General features: G+C 47.4%; 1 protein-coding gene across 2 annotated transcripts in view; it reads left to right on the plus strand.

Annotated features, from left to right (window-relative positions):
* The first annotated feature begins 3,485 nt into the window (after positions 1–3,485).
* SH3RF3 (SH3 domain containing ring finger 3) overlaps positions 3,486–27,539 on the plus strand; it is a 368,321-nt gene continuing 344,267 nt past the window's right edge. The window contains exon 1 of one of the 2 annotated variants that reach the window (XM_019715017.3): positions 3,486–5,356. In XM_019715017.3, the coding sequence (XP_019570576.3) occupies positions 4,775–5,356 (582 nt within the window). In that variant the 5' untranslated portion in view covers positions 3,486–4,774. The remainder of the gene's footprint in view (positions 5,357–27,539) is intronic. The other variant, XM_019715016.3, reaches the window with a different exon arrangement.

Below are 27,539 nucleotides of genomic sequence, written 5' to 3' on the forward strand. Positions count from 1 at the left end.
CTATGTTTAGCAGAAATCTGCCTCCCTAACTTTAAGTCATTTTAGTTTTCCCCCAAATAACAAGGTAAAACAAATATTTAATCTTAGAGATTTCAAGAATCTCACTCCTCTAAGGAGATGAAATATTTTCATCTTCCAGTTTACAGAAGACATAACTGAGGTTGACAGTGGTGACGTCACTTGCCTGAGTTAGGCCAGCTGGGGTTCCTGCACCACCCCGGAAACAGGCTCTACTCACTGCACCACTCTGTAGGCTCTGCTCTCACCAAGTGCCTGACATGTGGAACACACTCAGGAACTGTTTGTTGAATGAATGAATGGTGCCCTGAGTGGCTCACTCCAATACATTTCCAGCATGAAGGCCAAGAGGAGTTGCTGTTCAGCATGGTGACAATTGTCTCAAATCGAGGGCCTTCATTGGTTTCTAACTGATAATTAATAATATGTATTAGTTAGGGCTCCTTGTGGCAAACAACAGAACAGCCTCTGGCTGATTTAACAAAAAAGGAAATGATAAATAAAACTGGGAAACCCATAGGATTACCAGGAAGGCTGGCAAAGCGGCAGAGGCCACAGCCCAGGTTCACCACCCCCTCATGCCTGGGGCTGGTCTGGTGACAACAGTCAGACCCTCTCCCCAGATATTATCTGGGGCACCAGGCTCTGGGCGCTGCTGCTGTTGGCCCTGCCGTTCTCCCCCACGTGCCCCTGAATCTGGGACTCCATGATGCTGCATCTCTCACCTTCATTCCACCTCTCAGGGCAGGCGGGTTAGGGGGAAGCTGTCAGCTGGCTGAGCCTGAGTCACATCCCCACACTCTAGCTGGGAAAACAAATATCTGACTTTCACCAAATGGAGAATCACCCAGATCTAAGGAGTAGTTCCGACCTTGGGCTGCCAAAAACCCTGACATGCAGCCACCTATCCTGTCTCCTCTGAGTTTCCTCTTCTTCAGACACATATGCTCTCTTCCTGCATCCGACATTCATGGAGGAGGAGGCCTCTAGATCCCGTACCACCCTGTCATTCATATTTGCCCCCAGAATTGAAAGTAATCCCACAAATGGGGTTTGAAAAGCCCGAGGTACAATAAGATTATTTCTTTCCATATCCCGACTGTTAACTTCCATTAATGCGTCATAAGATTTCATTACTTTTCTAGGCAGCCATACTACACTGATGACTCATATTGGCTCATATTATGCTGCGGTCGCCTGAATTCCCAAGATCTTTTCATACGAATGGCTGTTAAGCCAGGTCTTCTCCATCATTTACTTATATTATTGACTTATTGAACATGTGCAAATTTAACTGAGTAATATAAAACTGTATTTGTAATGCTTCAGTTATTTAGTTCACACCCTGAAATTCCTTTACACTGCAGTACATTTTACTTGGCTACTTGAACCAGAAATTGCAAACTGCCGGCCTTTGGGCCAATTTGGCCACACATTCATTTTATTTGGCTAAGATGGTGTTTTTTGAGAGCTGAATTGGTTGCCAATCGTTGAACATTAGGAGATCTCACATAAAAAGCAGGACTTTCAACTTCTCTTGACAAGTAGAAAGTTCTGGCAATACTGCACTCTCATTTCCTCAAGGCTGTGTGTGATTGGCTGGGGCTGAGTAGTGGCTACCCCCTTTGCAAGGCGTCCCACCTTGCAAAGCTCACTGCAGTTCCACCATGCTCTGTCATCTAGTCTAGTCCTGCTTCATTCATTTCCACACCCTGCCCAGTCTGTCTGTGCTGCGGGAGTGGGTTAAGGCAGGGGCTGAAGGGAGAGAGTGGAAGCAGAGGAGGTGTGAAAAGGGTGGGGCTTAGTTGCCCTGTTTGCTCTTGTGTGGCCCCAGCTGTGCATAATAGAAAGGGAAGGTGAGGACAGAGCGGGTGGTTCTGGGCCCCTGGCACTGACATCTCATAGTGTTCTGTCTGCCTTGCATGCCACTTGTTCTGGAAACTCTCACTTCTCCTTCTGGGTGACTCCTGAGGGTGCTGCCAGGTTTCAGACGATCCTGCTTCTGTGGCCAGCACATATCAGTCCAGAAGGTTACCACCTGGGCCAAGCTAGGTTGACAGGGTTTTAAAACTTCCAGCTTGTGACAGTGTCAGAGGAGTGCCTTTTGTTGGTGGCTGAAATGCTGCTGGAGCTTTGACCATGTTTCTTATCATGTGGGCTGGGACGTATTGACAGCTGGTACAAGACAGGGAAGGAGCATATCATCACATTGAGAAGGGTGGAGAGCAAGACTCCCTGGGGCCACCTGCAATAATCTATCCTGTTTCTCAGTCAGGGGTCCTGATTCGCGTAATTGATTCTGCTCCTTTGAAAAACCTAGCTAAAGTTGGTTTCTGCTGCTCACAACCAAAAGCCCCCAGGACACGTCATCATGGTCAACCCTCCTCTCTGGTGGCCCTCCCAGTGTCTGAGGGCTCCCCCTTCATGCTCTCCCTTGTGTCCTGTGTCCGTGCCACCTGCTTTTGGACCAAGCATTCTGGGTCCTTTTGAAAATTCCCCTTTGTTGTTCCTGAGCCAGGGTCACAGAAGGCATTTCTGTGTACTGGCATGTGTAATCCCTTCCTCTGGCCCTTCCAGGAAGTCTGCTCCCAGGTTTCGGTTACCCAGGCAGCGTGGGGATGCCTTCCATCTCGCACAATTGCCAGTGCTGATGTGAATAATGCATATGGAAATCCACACTACTGAGGGATGTCCACAAAGCAGGTCTGGAAGGTCTCCTGCTGCCACCAGTAGCAGCTTCCAGGAACTGGCAGGCTGATAAGAGCTCAGGAAACCGGAATTGAGATGCTAAGATTTGCATGTTCAAATCACCATTAGGTGATGGATGATTCTGAGACCTTTTATCATTAATTCAACAAATATTTACTGAGAACCTACTATGTGCCCAGGCACTGCGCTAGGCACTGGGGATATTACTGTGTAAAAATATGTAGCTTATAGGGACCTTATGTTCTAATAGAATGTGATCTTTTCGATGCGTTAGGTTGTGGATATACAAAAGCTAACAAAATTCAGCCTCAGTGATTTCATAACTATAAGCTGTACCTTCCTCACAAGCACAATGAGGTGAAAATAACTATTTCACAGAAAAATAGAGATTATATAAAATAATGCATAGGCACGTTTTTGGTTTTCAAATCTCAACAAATATTACTTTCTCCCTGAAAAGTTGAAAAAAACTTACGCTTAACTTCACAAACCACCGGTTAACCAACTGCCAGGCGGGCCCTGAATGCCTCTTCTGACGTTGGCACTGACACAACTACCTACCTACTTGGCTTTGTAGCCTGCCGCGTTTGGACCACGGTTTACGTATTCTGGGCCCTGGTGGGAACCCGGCGTGCTGGGAACACAATGCGGCCACGAGGGGGCAGCGCACTGCAGGGAATCTTTGCAGTCGACCCCAGCCCACCGCCAAACTTCCCAGCTGCTCCTGGTCCTCGGTACGTACTTCCGTTCCTCTGACGCTCGCAGAAGCCGGGGCGTCGGGAAGGAGAGCGCGAATTCTTCCTCCTCTGCGCCTCCCGAGGAGAAATTGCAGAGGGGTTCACGAGACGGCGTCGCAGTGGGCGCTGGGGTCTCCCGCACTGCGCCGGCCAGGGCGCGGCGCGGAGCCGTGTGCCCTGCGCGAGGCTGCGGGTCTGGCAGGCAGCGGCGCCAGCCTACGACTCACGACTCCGGAGAGGGCGGGCAGCCGCGGGGAGGAAGCGAAGCCGGCCCCGGGCGCCCCCGCAAACCCCAGTACCTCCCCATCCTGCTTCGCGGGGCATCCCCGCACCCACGCCCTCAGCTCCGGGGTTGTCACTTCTGCGCGCCGCCTGGAAAGGGGACCGGACCGGGAGCGCTCCGCGGAGTTGTCGAGGAGGATGCCCGGGTGTTGGTTATGTCCCCAAGCTGCTCGCCAGAGCTGGCAAGGAAGGCAGTCGAGATAACACCGCCCAAACTTTCCTTCGCGGCAGTGTAGGGGAGGAAACATCCCTGTTTGAGGTTCACGGAGAGCCGAAGCGAAGACTCGGGAAACCTGGAGGGGACAGGGCCCAGCCCGCATAGGAGCAAACGCTCGGAGTTCCTGGGAGCACTGGAGGTGCCCTAAGCGGCAGGACTAGTCGCTGGCGTGCGACCAGGCGAAGAGAGGTCCAGCGGGTGCACGGTCCTTTCTTGCACCCCTCAGTGACCGTGACCTCCGCGCGTTCCCCGCGCACTTGCTCGCGGCGGAGGAAGAGGAAGAGTCCAGCTGAACCCACCAGGGGCAGCGACTTGCGGGCTGGCCCTGGGTGCATGGAGGCGCAGCGGGGGCGGTGCGGCTCAGCACCCGCGCAAGAGAGCGCGCACTCTGCGCCCCGGCCTCCCTGGGGACCCGATTGGCTGCTCCCGGTTCTTCCTGCTGCGGGGTTCTGGGCCGTTGGCGGTCACTTCGAGCACAGAGCGGGCTGAGTGTCATAACCGGCCTCATCCCTGGACCCCTGCGCTGGGCGGACCCGGGGTGGCACAGGTGTAGCCGGGAGCCGCGGGCACCGGGCTTGGAAGGACTGGTGGGCTCCGTTGGCCGGGAGTTAGCTCGCGGGGCGCGGAACTCTGGTCCCTTCTACGGTGAGCCACTTTGCACCGCCGCGGCCCGAGGGTGAAGGAAGTCCTGGCGGAGCCTGGCTTCCCGGCGGCCGCCTGGGCACCATCCTGATGCTCGCTGCCTGCAGCGGGCCCCGCTCCAGCCCCGGGACCTAGGCAGCTGCGCGCGGCCGCCGCCGGCGCCTCCCCCATGCTGCTCGGAGCGTCCTGGCTGTGCGCGTCCAAGGCGGCCGCCGCTGCTGCGCAGAGCGAGGGCGACGAAGACAAGCCGGGAGAGCGGTGGCGGCGGCGGGAGGCGGCCTCGGCCGCGGCGTCTGGCGAGGACATGGACGAGTCGTCGCTGCTGGACCTGCTGGAGTGCTCTGTGTGCCTGGAGCGCTTGGACACCACGGCCAAAGTGCTGCCGTGTCAGCACACCTTCTGTCGCCGCTGCCTGGAGAGCATCGTGTGCTCGCGCCACGAGCTGCGCTGCCCCGAGTGCCGCATCCTGGTGGGCTGCGGCGTGGACGAACTGCCCGCCAACATCCTGCTGGTGCGTCTGCTGGACGGCATCCGCCAGCGGCCCCGCGGTGGCACCAGCCCTGGCGGCAGCCCACCCGCGCGCTCTGGCCCAGGATCGGGGGCGGCCTCTGAGGGCGCGGGGGGCGGGGGCAGCGCGGTGGGCAGCGCGGCGGGCAGCGCCCCGAGCTCCCCCGGCTTCCCCTTGGCCGCGGGCAGCGCCACCGCAAGCCTGCGCGAGCTGGCGACCAGCAGGAGTGCGCCCCTGGCAAAGGTGGGTATCCTTCGTGGCGCCAAGGTGTGAGTGTGTGTGGGTGGGACGCGTGGGTGTGGGGGGCAATGATGAGGGGCAAGGGAGACCAGAGATGACTCCACAGTGGCGTTCGCTTGTTGCTTTTCTAACTTGCTTCACCCTAGGGATTCAGTAAGTGTAATCCTTCAAGTCCCACTTGCCAACTTTTGGAGACCCCCATCCCGCGCACCCTCTCCTCTGAACCTCTTGTCAGCATCTGCCATCTATCCATCCTCTCCCTCGAAATCCCTTTTCATACCACCTGCACTTGCTCTGTGGCGGCATGTGGTCCCAGGGAACCTTGACACCTGTTCATCTGTGTGGCAACACCCGCTCCTCCCAGGAGGTGGGCACATCTTCCTGTCCCTGGCTCACCTCCAGTATCCTCTGCTGACTGGAGCTGTGTGCTCCCACCTTTTTAACTTTGCTGGGCCCTCCCACCTACCCAGAAACAGCCTTCTTTCCCTGGACCTCCAGATTATCCCTCTGCACAGCTCAGCTTGCCTGGGTAAAGTTAGTGCTTAATGTTTCCCAGGTTCTGGTCCCTGGGAAGATTGAGCTTCCTCCCTGCGTGTCTGGCAAGGCAGGATTGGGCAGAGGGAAGTGTGTGACCGGGGTGGGAAGAACGCAAATTACAAACTCTTTAACAGGCAGGAAGAAGTTAACCTGGAGACAGGAAGAATGTTTGGTCCAGCCCTTCTTGGACTGGGTTTGTCAGGAAGCCCTGGTGGTTCTTTCCTGGGATATTAGGCAGGGTTGCATTCCCACGTGGGTCTTTATTTGAGGTGTGTGTGTGTGTTTGTGTGCCCGCGCAACTACATTGTACAGCACCCACTCCTTCTGTTTTATCTTTATCTTATCTTACCTTATCTTTAGGGTTTTAGTGAATTGGTTTCCAAAGCTACTTAGTATGCGTAATTTCACACCTTCTGCCACCTTGTGAACTGTTATGGGGGGAGGATAGCCCATGGGATACTGGTTTAAGTGAGAAACAAGATACTTATGTTTTATATGTTTTATAAATATAAAAAACCTACTTAAAGGTAAAAAAAAAATACATTGTTAATTTTTTGCAATTATCATGTCCTTTTGAGAACACCACTGTATTCCTGTACTTTTGACCATTTAAGGAGCTGGTGGTGCATAAACCACTTAAATAATCCTTTCAATACAGAGATGCTGGAAAAATTCTACCATCTGAATTATTCAGTACTGCAGCATTTCTGAGGTTAGGAACTTAAACCCTTGGATGTTGAGCTTTATAGTTAAATGTCATACTTTGCCAAACTAGGTTTTTTTCCTATGGATCAGGAAGAATGGGGAGTCAGGAATAGTCAAGGCATATTTATATTTGGGATCACTGCTGAAGGGGAATTAAGAAGTTTTTCTTTGGTTTTGAGTGTAGTTAAATCCAGTTACAAGTGGTACAGATTTTCAAACTTTTCCTCCCTGTTCTTGCTGTTTTTATCTATTGTGTTATAATTAAAGGGCAGAGAAATAAAATGGTTTTTGGAATGGTGTTTCTGGTAAAACACTGGAACATTTTGATGACCACGTGCTTACAGATGTCCTCCCAATTCATCTTATGGGAATTGCGTTTGATCAGGTTAGGAGGTAAACTCAGGTCTTGGAACTCTGTGGTGGCATTTGTAGTATTTTAAAAAAAATGTGTCAATGGGGTTGAACTTATAACTTTTAGTAAGGCTACTTAATAATAGGAAATTAAATTTTTTTTGAGTAAATTTTGGGACTATTGATTGACTTTCTCTATAGGCACCTGTAGCTATCAGATTATGTTTATGATTTTCTGAGCTTTAGGGAACTTTTGAACACATTCTCTTTCTTTCTGTTTGTGTGTTAACTAAGCGTGAGCTTTAATCCTTTCTTCTTCACAGACCCACCTCATAAGGACTAAGTTTGGGTTCTAGGAAGAGTCTGAATTAAATCCAACCTTATATTTGATCATCTTCAGAGAGGAAAAAGTAGTGGAGGCAGGGATTTTAATACCATCCGGCTTTTTATCCGCGGAGTTTTGATAGTCAGTGGGAGTCTTCTTCCACAACCAGAAGTACTGCATGGAGTGATGCACATTAAGCCTATAAATTTGGCAAGCTGACTTCAGCTGAAAATTACTTTCAAGCAGGCTTGTGGTACTTTACTGTCCACTGGAATTGCTTTGACCTCTCATAGCAAAGCTAAATGCTGGGTGTTGCTGCATGTTGTTTAATAGATGGGCACTCATGTTATTCTTCAGCAAATACCATATATGCCTTAGTAGCAGGTGACTGTAAATATAAGACAGTCCCCAATTTTACCAATGAAAAGCTCCTTAAATCTTCTTTTGGGCCAACTGGGATATATAAACTTTTTGGGTATATAGATAAACAAATATCTGCTTAGATTGTTTATCAATATAATTCTAAGTAGACATTGGGACTACATCATGTATAAAATGTATTTAATCCTGTTGAGTTCATGAAACAATTTTTTTTTCCATACTCTTCACTGGCATCTTTTCCACCAGGGTTTGGGTTCTCACAGAGTCACTTGGAATCCTCTAACCTGGTTAGTAGAGCCTCTCAGCTCTGCTTTCACCTGAGCCATTTGAGATGAGGCATAAGTTACAAGTACCCACTGCCTGAGGTTAGGACTGTTGGTCTCTTCATTTGCCTCCTGGCAAATACTTGTCATTATGTGTTGCCTCTTAAAGTGATCTTTAAAAAGTCCTGTTTTAACGACGCTGTCCAACCATTGCAGTTGCTAAATGTGTGCCAAGTTTCTCAGCTGACTTTGTTTGTTTTTTGTTTTAAGTGTTACAAGGTGACCCCTTAAACACCCCTAACTAGCACTGATGGAGATGTTTCAGGCAGCATGTCTTTCTGAAAGGGTTTTGCAGTTCCAAATTGAGTAATTCAAAGACTACTTCTTTTTCTTTGAGAGGTAGAGGAGCAAAGATTTTTGTTAAAGCGAAACTACAGCTCTCTTATGAGAGGGGGTACCTGAAACTGGGATGCCCCCAAAGACTACTTCTTCATAAGGACTCTAATATAAGAAAATTCCAATTCATTTCTGTTTTGTTTTTGTTTTTTCTTTTTTTTTGAAAATCCCTTGCCTTATATTTGGACATACACAGAATTTACTATGTATGTACCTTGTGCTAGGTACCATTCTAGGTGAACTGGACTGGCATGGGCTCTCTTTATGCTGCTGACATTAGGGCTTGGAAGCCATTCTGCTCTCTGCTCTCCGGAGGTTCCTGTGGGCAGTGGATTGGTGTCAATCCAGGACTTGATGAAGGTTAGGAGGAAGGACATTTTCACAGATGAAAGAACTAAGAAAGCTTGGGTAATAATTTTGATGGTATAAAACAGGCATTAGAGCCTAATTAGTACTTTAGGATATGTTTAAATTGGAAATGTCTTCGGTTATCTCTCAGTCAATGTGACTGGGATCCAGTAAGGGGAAAGGTCAAATAAATTGGAAAACCTTACAAATGATACCTAGTAAATATTCTGTTTTATAATCACATATATATGTATTTATTCGCTATATTCTGGATACAGGGCTAAGGACTTTTCTTTGACTTCCAAATTGCTATTCTAGCTTAAACCACAACATAGTTTTTGATTTTTTTATTTGTTTCTTTCAAGTGGAGTGAGAACTAAGAGAATTTCAAAAAATTCTGAGTGGAGCACCCTCTAGATTTTAAATAATTGTCCCTCAATGTTTTATGTTTTTGTTCTCACCTCATTTCACAGTTTGAAAACTGTCTTGTCTTTGGTGAGTTTTTTCCTAAGCAGTCACTGTGGTTTTCCACAGAGTGACCTTTTTTTGCACTCAAACCTTTTCAAATTGCATAGTATTTAATTCAGGTTTGTATTTGCTATTATAAGTACACTTGCATAAACATGGTTGGGAATTAAGACAATGGATTCCTGGTAAGCACAGACCTCCCCAGGTAGGAGTGACAGCGTGGACCACAGTCCTCCAGGCTGCAGCCTTCTGTGGGGATGGACGTCTTATGGAGGAAGTGGAGTGTGGGCTAGTCCAGCTGGCAGTTAGCTGGGGGCCAGTGTCGAGTGTCTATGGTATTTGGAAGCCTAGCAGCGTGTTCTTTAGTTGTCTACAGTTGGACAGCTTATGCTTGAGATTTTCTGTTTTAATGATTACTGAGTGCCTACCATGTGCTCGGCACGTTGACATATATTGCCTTATAAAAAAGTCACCATAATCCTGAGAAGCGGGTGACTTAATTCCTACTTTGAGACCTTCAGAGATTGGACAAAGTGGCAAAGTCGGAGAACCAGGAAGGGATTGGGTCAGGAGCTGTTCTCAGGCTCCATTCCCCTGCGCTGCTCAACTGTGTCTGGTGTGTTGTTGTTGTTGTTTGGTCCTGGATGTAATGAGGACTCCAGAGTAAAAGGCCCAGTGCCTGGAAGCCTTCACAAAAAGCTGGACAGCTCACAGGACAGCAGACAACTGGTTGACTTGTGGTCACCGTGCTGATGAGGGGCAGACAACTGCCTATGGAGACAGGACAGATGAGTCACAACGAAGTCCTTTTTAGACCTGTTTTCTAAAGAACCCCCACCTCCCAACCCCTCCCCCACCTATGGAAACAGCACCGCTGAGACTTACAACAGTGTTGTGTTTCAGTTTGTGGCAGTCAGTGAGTAATCTAAAGTTACTATTCACTGAATGCCTGCTGTGTCCCCGGTATTCACTGGGTGCCTACTGTGTGCCAGGGGTTGAGTTAGGAGATTTAAGTGTATCTCATCCATTCTTTCCTACAGCTCAGCCGGGTAGCTAGTTACATGGCGGGGGTCGGGGGGCAGCTGAGGACCCAAGGTTTTCTTGCTCAAGGGCACACAATTAATAGGGTACATTTGAAAGATAAACTTTGGACTGACTGGCTAACTGGCTTTGTGGTTAGAGGAATCCTCTTAATCTATGACAAACCCATTTACTTAGAGACCAACGTCCCAAACTTAAGCAGCATCCACCCCTTGGCTATAGTTTGCCCCACGGCTGCAGATGCCCTTCCGATTTGAGGCTGCTGCCTTGTAAACCCAGGCTGTGATCCCAGAGCGCTGTGGTCCTGAGGAAAGAGCATCACATCAGTTATGGCTTTAAGGGCAAGTCCCAGGCAGCCCTATGCAGATGACATGAGCCGTCCATAGAGTCCAACTGGGCTGGCATGGCTCTCCAGGTGGCACCATTCTGTCCTCAGGAACGTATACTTGTCCATCTCTCCTTCTGCTCTGCCACTATGTGGGTCTCACCCGTAGCCCCACCCACTGGGTTTCTAGGTAGGTACAGGCGTCATATCCTCATGACAACATTCACCAGCAGAGAAAGGCGGTTTTCTTTCTCGTGTTCCCTTTCCACCTTGGTGAGCAAACTGTGACTTGGCCACCCTTACACACTTCCCTTCACATCTCAGGGGCCAGTGTTGTCTCCTAGACTGGTGCTGGGACCGGCTGCAGCTTGGCCCAGGGTTTGGACAAACGATTGGCTTCTCTTCCCGGGGCTGTGGCCCACTGCCTCCCCTGTACATGCCGCTGCAGACAGGGGAGGCCCCTGGGCTTCCTGGGAGGAAGGAGGGCAAGGGGTGGGTGGCCGAGCATGGCACGGGGGTTAGGAGTCCCAGCACAGGTAGTTTTAACCCTGAGTTTCTCACTTCCTCACCAGGTGCCCCTGGGCAAATGGTTTAGCTTTTCTGAGCTTTCTTATCAGTGAATTAGGATTTCTAGCTGCTTCATTGGATAATTGAGGTAATGTACGTGCGGTGCTTAGCACATGTAATCCGCGGTTGGTTCAGTGCCTGTTACTAATACAAAAATCTCGAAATCTCGTATCACCAATGAGGCACACTTCACAGGGCTCACCTTCTGCTAGTGGATTCATTTATATGGTGTCCTAAATTAAGGGTGTTTGTGCATATGTGTATGGCGGTGTGTGTATGTGTGTTTATTTGTGTGCATGTATGGCTATGTGTATGTATGTGTGTATGTGTCTGTGGCTGTGTGTGTGTGTGGGTACATGTGTATGGATATATGTGTGGGTGTGTGTGTGGAATATGTGTGTAATCTGATACCATGGTTTGTTTTCAGATTCACAGTCGGTCTGTGCTATGACTGGATTATTGAGCATTAATGGGCATCTAAGCCAAGTGCTTGAACCTGTGTGTTTCACCTTTTAAATTGCTTCCAAGTTTTATCTTTGTTATCTGATCCTTGCAAGCTTCGTTAAAGTGAAGAAAGTTCAAACTATAACCCATTTTTAAAAAGGCAGCCGGGGAGAACAGTCGTGCTCAGTTGCTGAGGCAGCTGGTTGGAGGCGCTCCTGAGAGCCGAGCACAGCTTCCTACTCTGTAGGATGCAATAGCTTGTCTGCAACTGCCGAGATCGGGCCTCTGTGTGGTTGAGCCAAGTAGAATTATGTCCAATTGTCCATTCATTCCGGCTTTTGAGAGCCCACTTGCTTGCTGGAGCATGATGAAATTGGGTCTCAATTATGCAGTTGTTTCAAGTGTGTATTTCGGTTAAATCTGTATTTAATCTCAATTTTTCACAGTTAACACCCTTTTTTTCCAGGTACATTTTTGAAATAAAACATCAGAAGGGATTTAGTTAAGGGGAAATGCTCTTTATTGTATCCCTTGAAGAGGCCAAGGTCACTTTTTATCAGCTTTGCCTAGCTTGGAAGATCTTCAGATTAGATGAATTAGGAATGCATGCTTGATGTGTATTCTACTGGAATTCCAATTAACCTTAAAAGATGAGGGTGTGAAACTGCAGGTGTTGGCAGTGGTACATGGTTTAAAAATTGTGCTAGCACATACTGTAATGTGGGGCTCCCTTTTTCCATTGAGTGAAGTTAAAGTAAATAAGCATATAAAGTAGTAGCACAATTTGAATTTTACTCATAGATTGCTGCCTTCTTCTTTAAATTTGACTTTGGACCTTGATTGCTTCTGGATATTTAGAGATGTGGTCTTTTGGAAGATCTGGAAGAGCATCTGAGAGGAGTGGCTTGGTCAGTTGTTTCTCTTGTTTGCCACACGTGTTTATGTTTTTAACGGATAACGATGGTTATCTGCAAACATGAGGATATTATATTTGCATTTCTGCTTAATGGAATGTATGTGTAATGCTCACGTGAATTTATATGAGTTTAAATGACTTAGGATTCAAGTCAGTAGAAGTGGTGAGAGACTGAAAACATGCCGGCACCAGGAGTGGATCTCACGTTCTGCAGCTGAGAGCGTTGAGAACAGGAGAGCGAGTTCTGCACAGCACTCAAAAGGAGGGAGGCACCCAGGAGCCCCAGGGAGTCCCAATGATGCTGTCACACAGTAGTTCAAGAAATAGGAGAGTGACGCATTCCTCTCTTCTGCTTCCCTGAACACATATTTGAGTACCTACTGTGTACCCGGCACTACAGTGAGTACTTGAGATAAAAATAATAGTGGTCTTTAGAAAGTGGCTCAGCAATTGCTTGCCACCTCCCAGCAAATGGAGCACCGAGCTCATTTTGAAAACAGTTTTGAGGTCCTGGTAATAACAGCCACTGTGCTTTCTTCGACAGTTAAACTCCCAAGCCTTCATTTCTCCTGCACACAAAATGGAAGCACTGTCACTTTATTCCTGTTTTAGAAATTTCTATAATATTGACCATTTATGAATAAACCTTTGGATTCCTTAACTCTTGATAATCATACTCCAAACCCGACGTAACTTAAAAATGACACCTCCCCAAGCCTGGCTCATAGTCACGATATCCAGATGTGTTTGTGCAAGATGAGGCATGAGTGTGTCACCAGTGGTGCGGGTACACAGCCTGTATGAATTTAACATCCCCTAAAACTTGACCGATGCAACTCGCATTTATCTACCAAGTTGATGATGCCTTTGGGTTAGTTTTGTCATTAGCAGTGATTGTCTGGACTAAGTGTGTATGTACGCGTGGGCCAAATGAAAGGTAGATGCTCTTCAGGAAAGAACAGCTCTCTTATTTTGCTGAGTGGTGGCACTCTTGTGCCTTCTGTGGCTCAGTTTGGGTGGTATGATTCTTGTGGATTTGGGAATTCATCTGGTGTCTCCGTCGGACAAACGAGGCTGTGGCATATGTTCTGTGATTGCAGTTTTCCTGGAATGAAGTTGTAACCCCAACATCTCAAATGAGGTGACAGATCTTGGATTCTGAGGGGCACTTGCACCTCTGTGTCAGACTTCACGGTAGAGAACCCACCTGGCAGATATCAGCAATGGATTACAGTTCTTCAAGTTTCCAGTCAGCCCTTCACTGAAGACAGTGCACCCTTCCCTGGTGTGTGATGCCCGGAGCTGTGTGCACGAGGGCCCAGCCAACAGGGCAGTACCCTGGGTGTTTGACGTATGTTCACAGGCCTGTGGAGGCTATTTGTCTCAAATACAGCTGCTCTAAAGAAACGGAGTGCCTTATTGACCAGAGATAGTGACTCATAAAATGTTGAAACGGTGCCCGCCTGACTCAGATGACAGGCTGGGCTGGAGAGTACAGGCCAGCAGAAGGCCTTCCATTGAAAGCTGGGGCCTCCTCCCTCCGTCCCTCCCTCCCACCGCCTCTCCAGGGCAGGCATGGCGTTCTCTCTGAGGGCACATGCTCCTTTGGCCCAGCGTCAGCTGCTGACCCCCTGTTGTTTGCCCCTTGTGAACCATAATTCTGTTTAAGGTCCCTTGACATACTGATGTGCTTCTGTTTTCACCAGACTTCAGCAATGTCTTGCATTTTTAAATTTAGGTATTATAAGAAGTAGAATTTTCTTTTTTCCCTCCTTCAGCATATGTATTCCACAAGGGGTTAATAGCAGCCTGTGAAGTGTGGTTGATAATAATTGTAGCATTTCCTCCCTATCTCCAAACTAATCAGTGCGTTAACGTTAATCAGCCAGCACCTACAGTCAAGGGCACCAGTTTTCTACTTAACGCCTTATTTGCCACAAATAGCCTCATGGGTTTAGAAAAGCTTCTGTAACCCCAGGCGGTCCATCTGGGGTTATTCATCTGTCCATCTGAACAACCCCTAAAATACCCCTGACAGCCAGGCCCTCTGACCGCAAATGCCATTCCACCAGGACACCTGCGGAGTTGGGTGGCTTCTGGGTTGGGGTGGGCAGCTCGCATTGTCCCGATTGAAGGGCTCAGTCTACACTGGTTGGTGACCCTGGTCCATTGACTCGATCCAGGTGAAACGATGTCAGTCGACAACCCAAGCCACCTAAACTCTCATCCTTGCACAGCCTCTTCTTTTGTCTCCTGTGAATTTTCTGATTCCATTTTTATTTCCTCAAGCTGTTGTCAGTGTTCTTTCTCCACTGTTCCCTTCTGTGGGCTGTGTGTTTTCCTGACAATTACTGCTTTGTTGGCCCTTCAAAGTGTGGATCGTCTGGCTTCCAGGAGGCACCAGTTAGTCATCTTGCTTTGGTTCTTCTTCCTCGGGCTTCCTTAGTGCTCAACAGTGTTCTCCCCACCACACTCAGAGTGACTCACAGAAGAGGCCTGAGTGCTCTGTAGCCTTTTGGCATTTGCACGCCTTCATAAGTGCCCAGGCCTAGGCTTGGAGCTGATGCCCGGGGCAGCAGAAATCACCAGTCTCCTGTCTCACAGGTTTTCTACAGGTGCAGACAGAAATCTGTTGTGAAATTAGGATGCGAGTCCCAGTAAGGGGGGCAACACTTAGGGATGATAGTGAATCCTGAGAGAAGAGTTAATCTTCTATCTAAGTCAGCGTTTCCTCAGAGAAAGCAAATTGTCCATTTCCTAGGCTCAGGGGAACAGGACTCCTTAAGGCATCCATGGGAGGTCAGACGTGGAGAGAGAAGGAGGGTTCAGAGTGGCCGTCGGGTCTGTGAGGAGCACGTTCAGGCCAGTTAATTCAGCTCAGCAAGGCTGGGACCTCATCTTTTTCCATGCCTGCCACGTGACTATGTGACTGCCCCTGGGCTCTCCAGGTGTGCTCATACTGAGGGCAGACAGGTCTATGTAGGGATAATGCCCCCCCGGACGAGGACAGCGTGCTCTTTCTGATGGCCCCGTCCTCATATGGTGTTCTCATTGGCAGTGGTTTTCATCTTTGGATGGACAGACACATCTGGTGTCCACAGTGGGGATGTTCCTGGCCGTGGCCCTTGGGGGGCACACAGCAAGGTCATGCCACCCCAAGAGGTGGCTGCATGTAGCTGGCTGGCTGCTTTCTTCTTCAGGACTCCTGGGTTAGCACAGACCTCTCCTGCTCTCACCAGAAGTCACAGAGGAACTTCCTCTGCCTTCTCACCTCCACCTCCTGGGCCCTGCCAGGTCTTTCTTGAGTTCTGTGAGTCTCCTGGGGTTCCTCAGGTGAGTTCCCAAAGGGCATCTCTGATCCCTTTCTCCAGTCTCCAGCCAGTTTTCCCCACCTCCCAACCCCACAGCTGCTCTCCTGGGAAAGATACTGCCTGCTGGGTGCTATTTCCCAGCCTGGCGGGGCCCATAGTGTTCCAAGCACCCCTGGGTGGACTCTGGAGCCTTCTGCCTGGGTAACCCGTGCAGTCCCATTTCTTTGCCAGCTGCCCCCTTCCCACCCATACCCTTTTTGGTGGACTTATAGTTTCTTCTTAAAAATTCATATGAATATTATTCTAGAATACGTTTCCTCTGATTTTCATAGAAAATCAAGTTGATTTCCCAAACTTGGAACCAAATGTGTTTCCCCTGACTTCCCACAACCCTGTTCCCCCTGCCCCAGCTCCCCTCAAGGGTTCCCCAGCTTGTCGCGTGTGGCTGTGGGGGGCTGAGCACCACTGAACAGAGAGGGGTGTGCTGGATTACACAACAAGAGAGGGCTGCTGCACAAGCAAGGACGGCTTCTCTGAAGATCAGCTGGCAGTCTATCCCATAAGCCAACAGCAACGTTCACTGAAGGAAGGACTTAGACGTGGCTTGTCCATGAACTTGTCCCTTTCTCAGAAGCCTCACTTCCTCCTCTGGATGAAGAGCTGCCTTTGCCCTAGTTATGCCACATACATCTTCCTTGTGGAGTGTGGTCAGGGTTAGGCTGAAGTTTATTTTCTGATAGTTGGCTTTCAACTGGCCTTCTCTGCAAAGTAACCGGGGATTGTTGTTGAGTGAAGGAAGTGCTGTGGGCTTGTCAATACACGTGGGGAAAGGGGGCCATCATCCGGGGATGCTTTCACTCTTTAAACATCAGTGGGAAAAAATCCTGTCAGGTTGAGGAATTTTCAAGTATGTCAGTGTTCAAGGGGACAGTTGTCATGCTAATCGGCACAGTGAAAGGGTGTCACAGTGGGGTGTTGAGGACTCAGAAGTGGTAGGTAGAGTGTGACCTGGCTCAGAAGAAAAAGAATGGGAGAGTGGCAGTGGGGTGCTGATGTCCCAGGCGGTTCCTGGTGATATGCTTTATGCTAATGTTTGTGTTTATTTTAATGGTTCCTTCTACTTATATCAAGTGGTACATTTAAAAAAAATATGGCAGTCACATGAAGTTTTATTTGGAAACAAATTTAAATGAAAAGTGAGTCAATTTAAAGAAACTCATAAGTAAATACCCGGGGTGCCAAGAAAAAGTATACAAGTAGACTGGTCAGCATTGCTCAAGTAGTAGTTCACCGTAATCAGAAGTATCTGGACGCTGATGGTAACCTCTTTGAGCACCTCTTGTAATTGCAGAAGTCAAAAAGTGACTTGTATTCATCTTTTGTTATGGATATATATTGAGTATTAAAATTTTAATAGTTTTTTCCTTTCTTAAAATGTGTACACATATTTTTTGGCACCCTCTGTATTATGAAGATGAGACACAGATGACCACAGTTTGAATAAGAACTGCCTGATGTCATAGAATAAGCAGACTTTGTTTTCCTCAGGCACCTCGATGGTTGCCTTTTAACCTCTTGTTTCCTCTGTGTCTAAGATGCAGGGCCTGAGCCAGTGTGCTGAGGCTTTATAGGCCGGACAGGTTTGGAGGGGGTGAATATGAGGAATGGGCAGCATTTTATGCTTAGAAGCCAACTTTCGGAAACATTGATTTTTTGATCTTTCAAACCAAAGAGCAAGAGTGAGAAACTTAGCCTTTGGGATTTGTTTTGGGCTGAAAATATAAATGGGGCAAGAATGGTGACATGTGTCTCCTGAGTCCTTCCACTCGCTGAGCTCGGGGGTCTGTGCTGGGCCATCCTCATGTCCATCTGCAGCAGCTCTTGGTTCCACCGGGCACGGAATCATCGTCACACCCACCTGAACCAGTCAAGCACCAGGCTAGTACCTGAACTTGGCAAAGTGTGACCTCAACAGAACAGTGATGCAAAGGTTTAGAACCAAGAGATGGAAATGGTATAAGAAATGGTCAAAGTTGGCCCTCCCACAACCCTTTGTCCTTAGTGCGTGAATGCTCTGGGGTAGAGGTGAGACAGGTGAGCTCTGGGGGTGGCCAGGGTCCAGTGCTCCTCTCAGGGCAGTGGCTCCATGCTCTGGTTTCCAGTCTAAGAAACCCAGAGTGGGCTCTGGGGTCACAGCAGTGCTGCCTGGGTAAGCTGGTAACAGAACACTGAGCTATAAGGGCCTGACCTAGAATTGCCATCTTTTGGGGCTTGGGGAAAATCTTTGATTTTCCCTCATCAGTTATGTTTGTGTCACCAGGTTTCATCATTACCATCTCTTGAAAGGGACAGTTAATTCCTTCTGTTCTACTTTTGAGACAGCACAAGCCCAGCCCCTGCTGCATCGGGCTGGGTCCCTCCTGGCTGTATTCCCTGCTGGGCTGCCAGTACCCACGGCCTGGGCAATCATCCTAAAACACAGTTTGGTTGTCATAGCTCCCCTCAACTCTCCCTTTGGGCCAGGTTCTAGGTCCCAAGGTCTTGTTCCCACCTGACTCACAGCTGCATGGCCCCGTAAACTATGTCTCCTCTTTTATTCATACAGAGTGAGGTCATTCCTTTCGTTTGCTCTTTGTTTATGTAAGGCCCATCACCTTCTTCACCACTGATCAAATGTATGTCCCTCTCCAGGCCAGAAGGGATTGGCACAAAATATTCAATGTGGTGAAACGCAAGGACATACAACCAAGGGTACTCTACCCAGCAAAGCTATCAGTTATAATAGAAGGTCAGATAAAAAGCTTCTCAGACAAGAAAAAGTCAAAGGAGTTTATCACCACCAAACCAGTATTACAAGGAATGTTAAAGGGGCTTCTTTAAGATGCGTAAAAAAGATCAAATTATGAATAATAAAATGGCAATAGTTACATATCTATCAGCAATTACTTTCAATGCAAATGCATTAAATGCTCAAATCAAAAGACACAGGAGGGCTGAATGGATAAGAAAACAAAACCCTTAAAAATGATGCCTACAAGAGACTCACTTCAGATTGAAAGACACACACAGATAGGAAGTAAAGGGATGGAAAAAGTTATTTCATGAAAATGGAAACCAAAAAATACAAAAAAAGCTGGTGAAGCAATACTCATACCAGACAAAATAGACTGTAAAACAAAGGCTATAACAAGAGGTAAAGAAGGACCCAGTAATCCCACTTCAAGGTATTTATCTGAAGAAACCCAAAATGCTACTTGGAGGGGACATGTGCATCCATATGTTCATTGCAACATTGTTTACAATGGCCAAGGTGTGGAGGCAGCCTGGGTGTCTGTCGATGGATGAATGAATAAAGAAGAGGTGGTACATATATGCAGTGGAATATTGCTTGGTCATGGAAGGGAATGGGTTCTTGCCATCTGCAGAGGCATGGATGGACCTGGAAGGTGTTGTGGACCTGAGTGGAGTATGTCAGAGAAAGATAGCGGCAATGTGTTTTCACTCATATGTGGAATCTAAAGAACAAAATAAACAAAACAGAAACAAACTCACAGATACAGAAAACATTTTGATGGTTGCCACATTGAAGTGGGATTTGGGGATGAGGGTGAAAATGGGGGAAGGATTAAGAAGTTCAAATTGGTTGGTACAAAATACTGGGATGTAGGGTGTAGCATAAGGAATTCAGTAAATAATTTTGTAATAACTATGTATAGACTAGTCAGGGGGCTCACTTCTTAAATTACGTAAGTGTCTAACCACTCTTCTGTACCACCAGAAATTAATATAAAATAATATTGAATGTCAACTGTAATTGAAAAAAGTAAAAAAGGTATGTCCGTCCCTGAAGGGTGGATGCCTCCTTCCTCTGTTCTTGGGATGCTGTGGAGAAGCCTGTGATGACATGGTCTGTGTCGTGCTTCCTTACACACCCTTACCCCACCAGGCTGTCCTCGGGGCTGTCCTGTACGTAGTCCACTTTATCTCCTGGCACTGACCATGCACTGCGGAATGACCCTTTGCACCACTCTAAGCCATGCTTTTCTACATTCTTATGTCTAGAGCGTTTCTCTAGAATTTACTCCCTGATTGTTTTCTGGGTCTTGGGTTTTTTCACCCGTGCAGGACTGGAAGTTTATTAGGGTCAGGGCCACACCCTGCACTGAGTCTGTACTTCCTGTGTAGGAGCAGGGCTCCTGTGCTGCATGGTATTGGGTAGTTGGTTTGGTATGCTGGGGAGTGCGGTGGTGAATGGTGATGCTTCCACAGGTGGAAAAAGCAGGAAGCAACAGATGAGCCGTGGAGGGCTGCAGTGGGCCATGAGCAGGCTGGAGCCCTGCAGCCCGAATGCCTGGGTACACTTCCCTCTCTTTACACATCCTAGCCCTGTGCCTGCTGGCCAGCCATGGGGCACATGATGTGACCCCTGTGCTGCAGTGTTCTCATCGGTAAGGTGGGGACCAGGAAGAGCATCCAGCACCTCTAAGGACTGCAAACTGAATAAGTTTATACCCAAAAGGTGCTGAGACAAGTACTGGCTGAATAGTAAGCATTTAATAAATGTGGTCTGTCATTGCTATTCCTCTTCTTGAGCTTTAATCTTTCATAACAATAAGTGTTAGAATGGATGACCCCCCAACAAAGTCAGGCTGGGGCCCCAAAGAAGGACAAGGGAGCATGGATTGGGGGACTCTGCAGAATTTACATCTGAGTATCTTGTTTTGCAATTCTTCCTTCTCAAAATTTCAGATAGTCCTTTTGTCTAGTTCTGTCGTCAGCCACCGGTGCCACATGTTTTAGGTTCAAGGTAAAGTAATGTTCTTGTTGGGCTCCACCTCGCCCATTTCTACCACCGCCACCCGCATGCTCCCACAGACCCCAGCTCTGGGAAGGGGGACCGTACGAGGCCATGATCACCCAGAGGAGTTGGCTGGCTGCGGGGCGAGAAGTGTGGGCTCTGTCCTCAGCCCTGGGCCGGCCAGTTGTGTCTCCATAGGAGCTTCTTTGTGTGCTTTTGAGGGTCACGTGACATTGGCTTATAGCCTTTCTGAGTACAGTGGGAGACCCAGTGCCCCTGCCCAGTCTCGCAGGAGCTCTTGGGCAGCTGTACATTCTCTCAAGCCTCCTATGGCTCAGGTTCTCTGATGCCGTAGAATTATTTCACTTCCAGCAGTCCTGCTGGATGCTCTCCAGAGAATCTTCCAAGAGGCATTGACTCAAAGCTTTACTGAGAGCTATGGGCCCTAGACGTTTCATGCAACCTCACAGCCAGCCCTTACAGTCCTTTGATACACCACCCTTTCCATCAGTGTCTCCCGGTACCTCTGCCACAAGGTCCCTGGTCCAGAGAACCTTCTGCGCTGGCTGCTCCTCCCCTGTCCTCTCCCTCCCTTCGCCCCTCCCCATTCTCAACTCATCCAGCAATTAACTCTTTGTTTTCTTCTCTCCTGGAGTCATCGCTGGAGCTTCATCTTACAACCCAGTGGCCTCTCAGGCTTTCTCCTCAGCACAGGCTCTCGCCTCCCTCACAGCTACTCAGACAAGTTCTTTCCGCTCTGTGTCTCTTCCTTTTTCCCCTCATGGTGATTCTGGAGTGAGTCAGAGAATGTTTTTTCTTTGTGCATAAGAGGTGTTGGCTGGTACCCTTGTGAAGACGTCTGGAAGAAATGGCCAAAATGCCCGTTTCTTGGGATTACAACCATAAATTACTACTGAGTGGTTTGTTAGAGGGAAATAGATACGGAGTGAGGGTGCCACCCTCTATCAGAGAGCATATCAGGGAACCTGGAACGCTTTTATGGACAATATTGGATTTGTGCATTGACAAGTAGCTTTACTGTCCTAGGGCCAAATGAAGGCAGTCGTTGAATAGTCAGTTCAGTGTGCTGCTCGCACAGTAAAGAAACACTACATCTGTGTGTATTTATTATTTTCCGTCTGCTGCTTGGCCAACAGATCTGATAAGAAGCTAACACGTGAATGAATTATCCTGCAGCACTAAATGGAACTCTAAACATAGTCCTATAGATGGTCCAAAAAAGATGCCTCGTCAATTATTCAAGAGGGACATATCAAGGTCACATGGCTTGTCATTGATTCCCAGTTCTTTCAAAAATGATCTATTTGTTAATTGTCTGTCAGATGACCTCTCTAATTATATTTTTCTGCTGCTAGGTCTTAGGGCACTTGGTTTAGTAATATGAGTGTCTCTTGTCAGTATGTGGAAGTTAATTGTCTGTTGTTTAGGTAAAATGTCCTGAATTTGAGCCCGACCTATTCATTTTTCACTCAATTACTAATATACTTCAATATATGTAAATCCATTTATATGTGTACATATATATTAACATAGGAAATGTACGTTTATAATTTTTACAAATCTTGCATTTACAATTATTTGATCCACAATCCATCCTTTTGAATGGAAGCTGGTTTCTGCTGATCTTTAGGTTTGCTTGAGCTCATTTGACCCCTCAGAATATGTCGTATAAAAGTCAATTTGGGGAATGTAGTCAATAATGTTGTAAAGATTTTGTAGGGTATTCAATGGACACTTGTCCCATTAGGGAGACCACCTCAGGGATGATGTAGATGCCTGATCACTGCACTTTAAACCTGAAGCTGAAGCTGAACAATAACGAATGTCAACTACAATTATATATATATATATATATATATATATATGGTTACAAGAAACGGGGTACAGCATTAGGAATAGAGAGAGTGGAAATGAATGGCTGTGTGCGATGTCAGAGGGGTAGTGGATGGGGGAGGGAGTTGTCACTGTGTGAGGGATATAAATGATAAATCTCTATTACATTGTTTTGTGCACCTGAAACTAATAATAATAAAAAAGAATATATCGTATAATAAAAAGGGTTGTCTAGGTGGATTGTTATGTGGTGACTGTGGAGTCGGGTTGAGAAAAGGGCCCCTCCATGCTGTGTGGTCTGTCCGGTCCTGCCCAGGTCCTTTTCTGTGTCTTCTCATGGCCTCCTGCCATGTGTTGTCCTGAGAATGAATCCAGGCTCCGTCACCTGCTTGCTGTGGGACTTGGGCAAATTACTTACCTTCCAGAGTATTCATTTCCATGTCTGGTCCTGCCACCTGTGCCACATGTGATGGGATGGACAATGACCTGTGCACTCCACCCCGGGTGAGGTGAGAGTGCCATCAATACGAGGGCCACTAAGCCAGAAGTCACTTGTAATAGTGTGGGTTTCTTAAGAGATAGCTTGTCTTTTTGGACGCATTGGTAAGATGCTGTGGCTCAAACTGTGTACAAATTTCTGCACGTGCAGGCTGCTACTTTGGAGACATGAAAGAAGGGCTGAGTAATTAGCTCTGGGGAATAGATTGCTGACTGAGGCCATTTTGATGAGTAATAGACCCCATTAGATCTCAGTAAAATACTTGATGATGTATAATTAAAGATGGCATTAGTCAAGCAGAAACCACAGCATTTAAAAATGTGAAAGGGATGATTTCTAATGCTGAAACGTACATTCATGGTGTAAGAAGCAGGACATAATGTGGGTGTATTTGAATCATGAAGTTACTGACTTGGTTAAAGACAGGCTGCTTGTTTGGCAGGACAGCTGGCGTCCTTTTCAGTCTCAAATATGTGTACTAACAGTGACCATGGTGCTTTTTAAAAAAAGTATTTTAGGTGAATTAATAGCTTGTGGAACAGTTCTGGTTGGTGATTTTACCAAAACAAGAAGTCCTGATTTTTGTTCTTCGAGTAGGTGGAGGCCAGGTTAGCTTTGGCTCTGTCTGCAGAGTTCCCTTGTTGGCACTTTCTAGCTTTCAGATCCGAAGTCCGTGCTTCCTCTTTTCCTTCTCTGTTTTATTCGTTTGTTTTTTTCCTTCATCCAGAAGTTTTGCTGGAGCACCTGGTGCAGGCCAGGCACCGTTCTGGGCTCTGGGGAGAGCACGGAGAGCCCAGCCAAGCTCTCCCCATGGAGCTCACACCCCGGTGAACAGAAAACACAGGCACTTGTGACCTAGGAGCGAGCCCTTGGCCGTCGTCCACGGTGGGCACCCAGCTGACTTCATTTAAAACGTCTCTAGTTAGACGTTGAGAGTGTCCTCTGTCCCTGCCAGCACTGGCGTTCCAGCAGATGCTTTGGCTCCGAGCTGAGATGTCTCTGGCTTGGCTTGAGCTCCTTCACTCCGTTTAATCAAGAGTCAAGTGTCTGGCAGACAACTTTGGTTATTAATAACTCTGCTATTAATATTAATATTGACAGTCATTTGCACTTCTAAACCTCTTTTGATCTCAAAGGTTACCGCAGCATTTCGTAAAGCACACATGAATGGTTTCAAAGGAAGGTGCAGGGCTGTCTCCTGCAGAGGATGACCAGTGTGCCCGGTGCAGAGGAGAAGGCTCGGAGTTCATTTGGTCAACTGAGCAAGTGCTCATGAGCTGACCTGTGCCAGTCTGTCTGTCTCTGTCCCAGCTGTGCTCCTGGACCTGCTTCCTGTCACCTGCAGCTTGGTGGGAGGAGGGCTGCACATCACATGACAGGTGTCCATGTGGCATCTGTGTGTGCCGGATATAGGTCTCTGTTTTGGTGACATCACAGAGAGCAAGATGAAGTCTCTGACCTCCTGGGACTTAACGCCAGTCGGTGTGATGGGAATGCTGTCAAGAGACTGTGAATAGAAGGCCAGGTGAAAAATTTCAGATACAATGGAGATGTTGGGTAATGCATGTATTTTTATACTCTAATTGGACTTAGTAGTTATTTTTAAAAAATCAGTGAATTCTCTTTGCAGTCGATAGGTGATATTTTTATCCCATCGCTAGACTGAAATCATCCTTTAAAATACTGCAGCTGTGTTCCTGTATTAACACAGAGGCTCTAGACTTGGGCTGCATGTGAAAACCCCTAGGGAACTTTCCCAAACACTGCAGTGTGGTCCCAGCCCCGGGGTCCTGAGATAATGGGTCTGGGGATAGCCTGGCTTTGGTGTGTCACAGGTCCCCAGGGGATGCCACTGCCAGGCTTGAGCAGTGCTGATCTAAACCACAGGAGGCCTGGAAAAGTTGGTGGAATAGAGGAAACGTCCTAGAAGCCCACTTTCAACTTTCAGAGAAGTGTAAAGGGTTGTGAGAGGAAAGGCATGGAGAATCCTGCCACTTCTGGGCCAGGAAGGAGGAGTAGGATCTGGCCAGGTGAAGGGGGAGGAAGAGTGTTCCAGCAGAGGGAATAGCTGGCACGGAGGCCTAGAGTCCCGTGGTCCTTGGAACAAACATGGAACTGAAAAGAAGTAACTGGGGGCCCAGTGGGGGGCCATGAGACCAGCTTGAGATAAAATTGGAGGGGAAGGTGGAGGCAGATTGTGCAGACAATGCTAGGGATTTGGAACTTTTACCTGATGGCAGTCGGAGCCGTGTTATTTATGAGCCTGGCACTATTCTGCTCATTCATTCACTTAGTCCTTAAAACCACTCGATGAAATAGGTACTATGATTACCCCCATTTTGCAGATGTGGAAAGTGAGGCCCAGAGAAGTCGAGTAGCTTGTCACACAGCTGCTGGGTGGTGCAGCTGAGATCTGAGCCCAGACTGACTCTGGTTTTTACGTTGGGCTCCACATTTTTGTGGGATTGGTGCCATGAGCCTCATCTCACAGAGTAGGAATCCAGGGTGTGAGCTGAGATTCGAATTCAGTTCTGATTGCCTCAAAGTTCACATTATTTCCTCCTTACCGGACTGCCCAGACTGGGGAAGAAATGAAAATATTTTGTTATCTTTTATCAGATTTAAAAAAGTGCGTGTATAGAGATGCAAGTCAGTGGGAGAGGTTCCTAGCTGGACATAAAAAGGAGGAGCTGATGGGGGAAGGGATGGGCAGAGGAAGATTCTGTCTGTCTTTTCCATTGCTGAAATGCTGATGACAGTTGGCCCTCCTCTTGGGGCTGAACGCGGGGAGAAGCTTTCAAAGGTAATCTTGTGTCATTGCACAGAAGCCAATATGACACGGGATGTAGAGATATATCTGCCCTGCATTTGGGGAGGTGGGGTCCTTGGGTGCTTCTTATGTTTGAAGGGTTCTCGATTCATATGGTGAAATGCACATTATGGAAAATCTGTGCAGTGACCCAGGATACCCTGAAATGTTGATGCTATCTTTTTGTGGAAAGTTTTCTTACATGTGTAGCCTCTCCCTGCCTTCTGAGTCTCCTTCTCTCTGGCTTGACTGTTAAAGTCGGGCCCAGATGTTTATGGGGCTCCACATTTGTGGCCATGGAAACAGACTGAATACAGAACTTTTTACCCCTGAACAGCTGCGCTTACATGTCTCAAACATTTGCAAAAAGCTAATGGATTAACGTGTTCAAATAAAGTCTTTGGATGGCTTGAATGCTGAATTTTACACTCCAAAGAAGCACCGTCCATGGAAATACTCACTATTATCCAAAATATTGGCATGCAAGCATTAATCACTACAAAATTATTAATGAGAGGTTTTGCATTCTTTTTTCCATGCTCAGTCTGAAGCCCGGTGTGTATTTCATACTCACGGTACATCTCAATTTCGTTCTCCCCATTTCAAGTTCGCAGTAGCCACGTGTGGTTGATGGCAATGTGTCAGGTGGGCTCGAATGGATTAAAACACCTCAGATACTGTGATAAAGGTTCTGATGCTAACATCCTTTTATGACCCTAACAGATTTATATCCACAAAAATTACTTTCAGAGGTTTATAGGCAGTGACAAGAAGTTTGCTCTGATTGCTGAATTGTCATTGTGATAGAATCTGCAAACAACTGTGGGAATTTTTGGTTTGATCTTATAATAACAGCCTGGAGGGTTTATAAAAGGCACACACTGAGAAATTGGTCTGAAACCCAGAATGTATATATTTTTCATACCCAACTGACTATTTAAATTTCCCAACGGGAAGTTATTACTTCTCTGACAAATTTCCTCATCAGCAATCTCTTTCCAGTGGTCTTGATGGACATAGAATCATTTTTTGCTTTTTTTTTCTCTCCCAGCCCCTTTTTGGAGGGCATGAAATTCAGTATTTGGACTCACATTCCTTCGTAGGAAGAATGCTCAGAAGTGAGTGATTGCAGCACTGTCACCTGCCAGGTTGTCCGTTTTCTGAGGTGACAGGCAGTACCATAAGGGGCGGTTGGTATTTTCCCCTTCTTTGTCGTTGTGTTATATCTTCATAGTTTTGGAGAATGTGTGTGAGGGTGGTCTGCACTTCCCCTGGTGCATTTGTCAAATTCTTCGTACAGTGCTCTTGTTAGCTGACACATATGGTGCATTGCATAAATGTATCTCAAGTGAGGAACAAGTGTTTTCTGGGGGCCTGACATGTGTACTGGGGCTTTACGCTGCTTATGAGGAAAGCTTAGTTTAATGGAAACAGTGGTGCGTTTGAAAGTTTACTACATAGAAATTGGACTTTTGCCTTTTATTGTTTATGTTGTGTGTTATCAGATTTGTATTGAAGACTGCAGGGATTATCATTCTTTTTAAATGGCATTATTGAATGAAGAGTTAAGATTTCATTAGAAATACAATTAACAGGTTCTGGCTGGAGTGGGCTTGTGTGGGGACCTGGGGAGGCCCCTAGTGCTGCTCGAGGCTGGTCACCGTCCCCTGTATAGCTGCCTCTCCGTGTTGCATTACTCACAGCAAATCACCTTGTCTTTCAAACTTGAAGAGTTACTACATGCTCCACTTCCTTCCAACATAGGCCCTGGACACCCTGTTTAAAGCTTTAATCTCTGGGGTGAACTTCTTCCCCCCTGCCCTCTCGTAAAGGTAGCACTTAAACCTG

The sequence above is a fragment of the Rhinolophus sinicus genome, chromosome 2 (genome assembly GCF_057876585.1).
Source record: "Rhinolophus sinicus isolate RSI-liver-muscle chromosome 2, RSI-T2T, whole genome shotgun sequence".
Classification (NCBI taxonomy): Eukaryota; Metazoa; Chordata; class Mammalia; order Chiroptera; family Rhinolophidae; genus Rhinolophus; species Rhinolophus sinicus.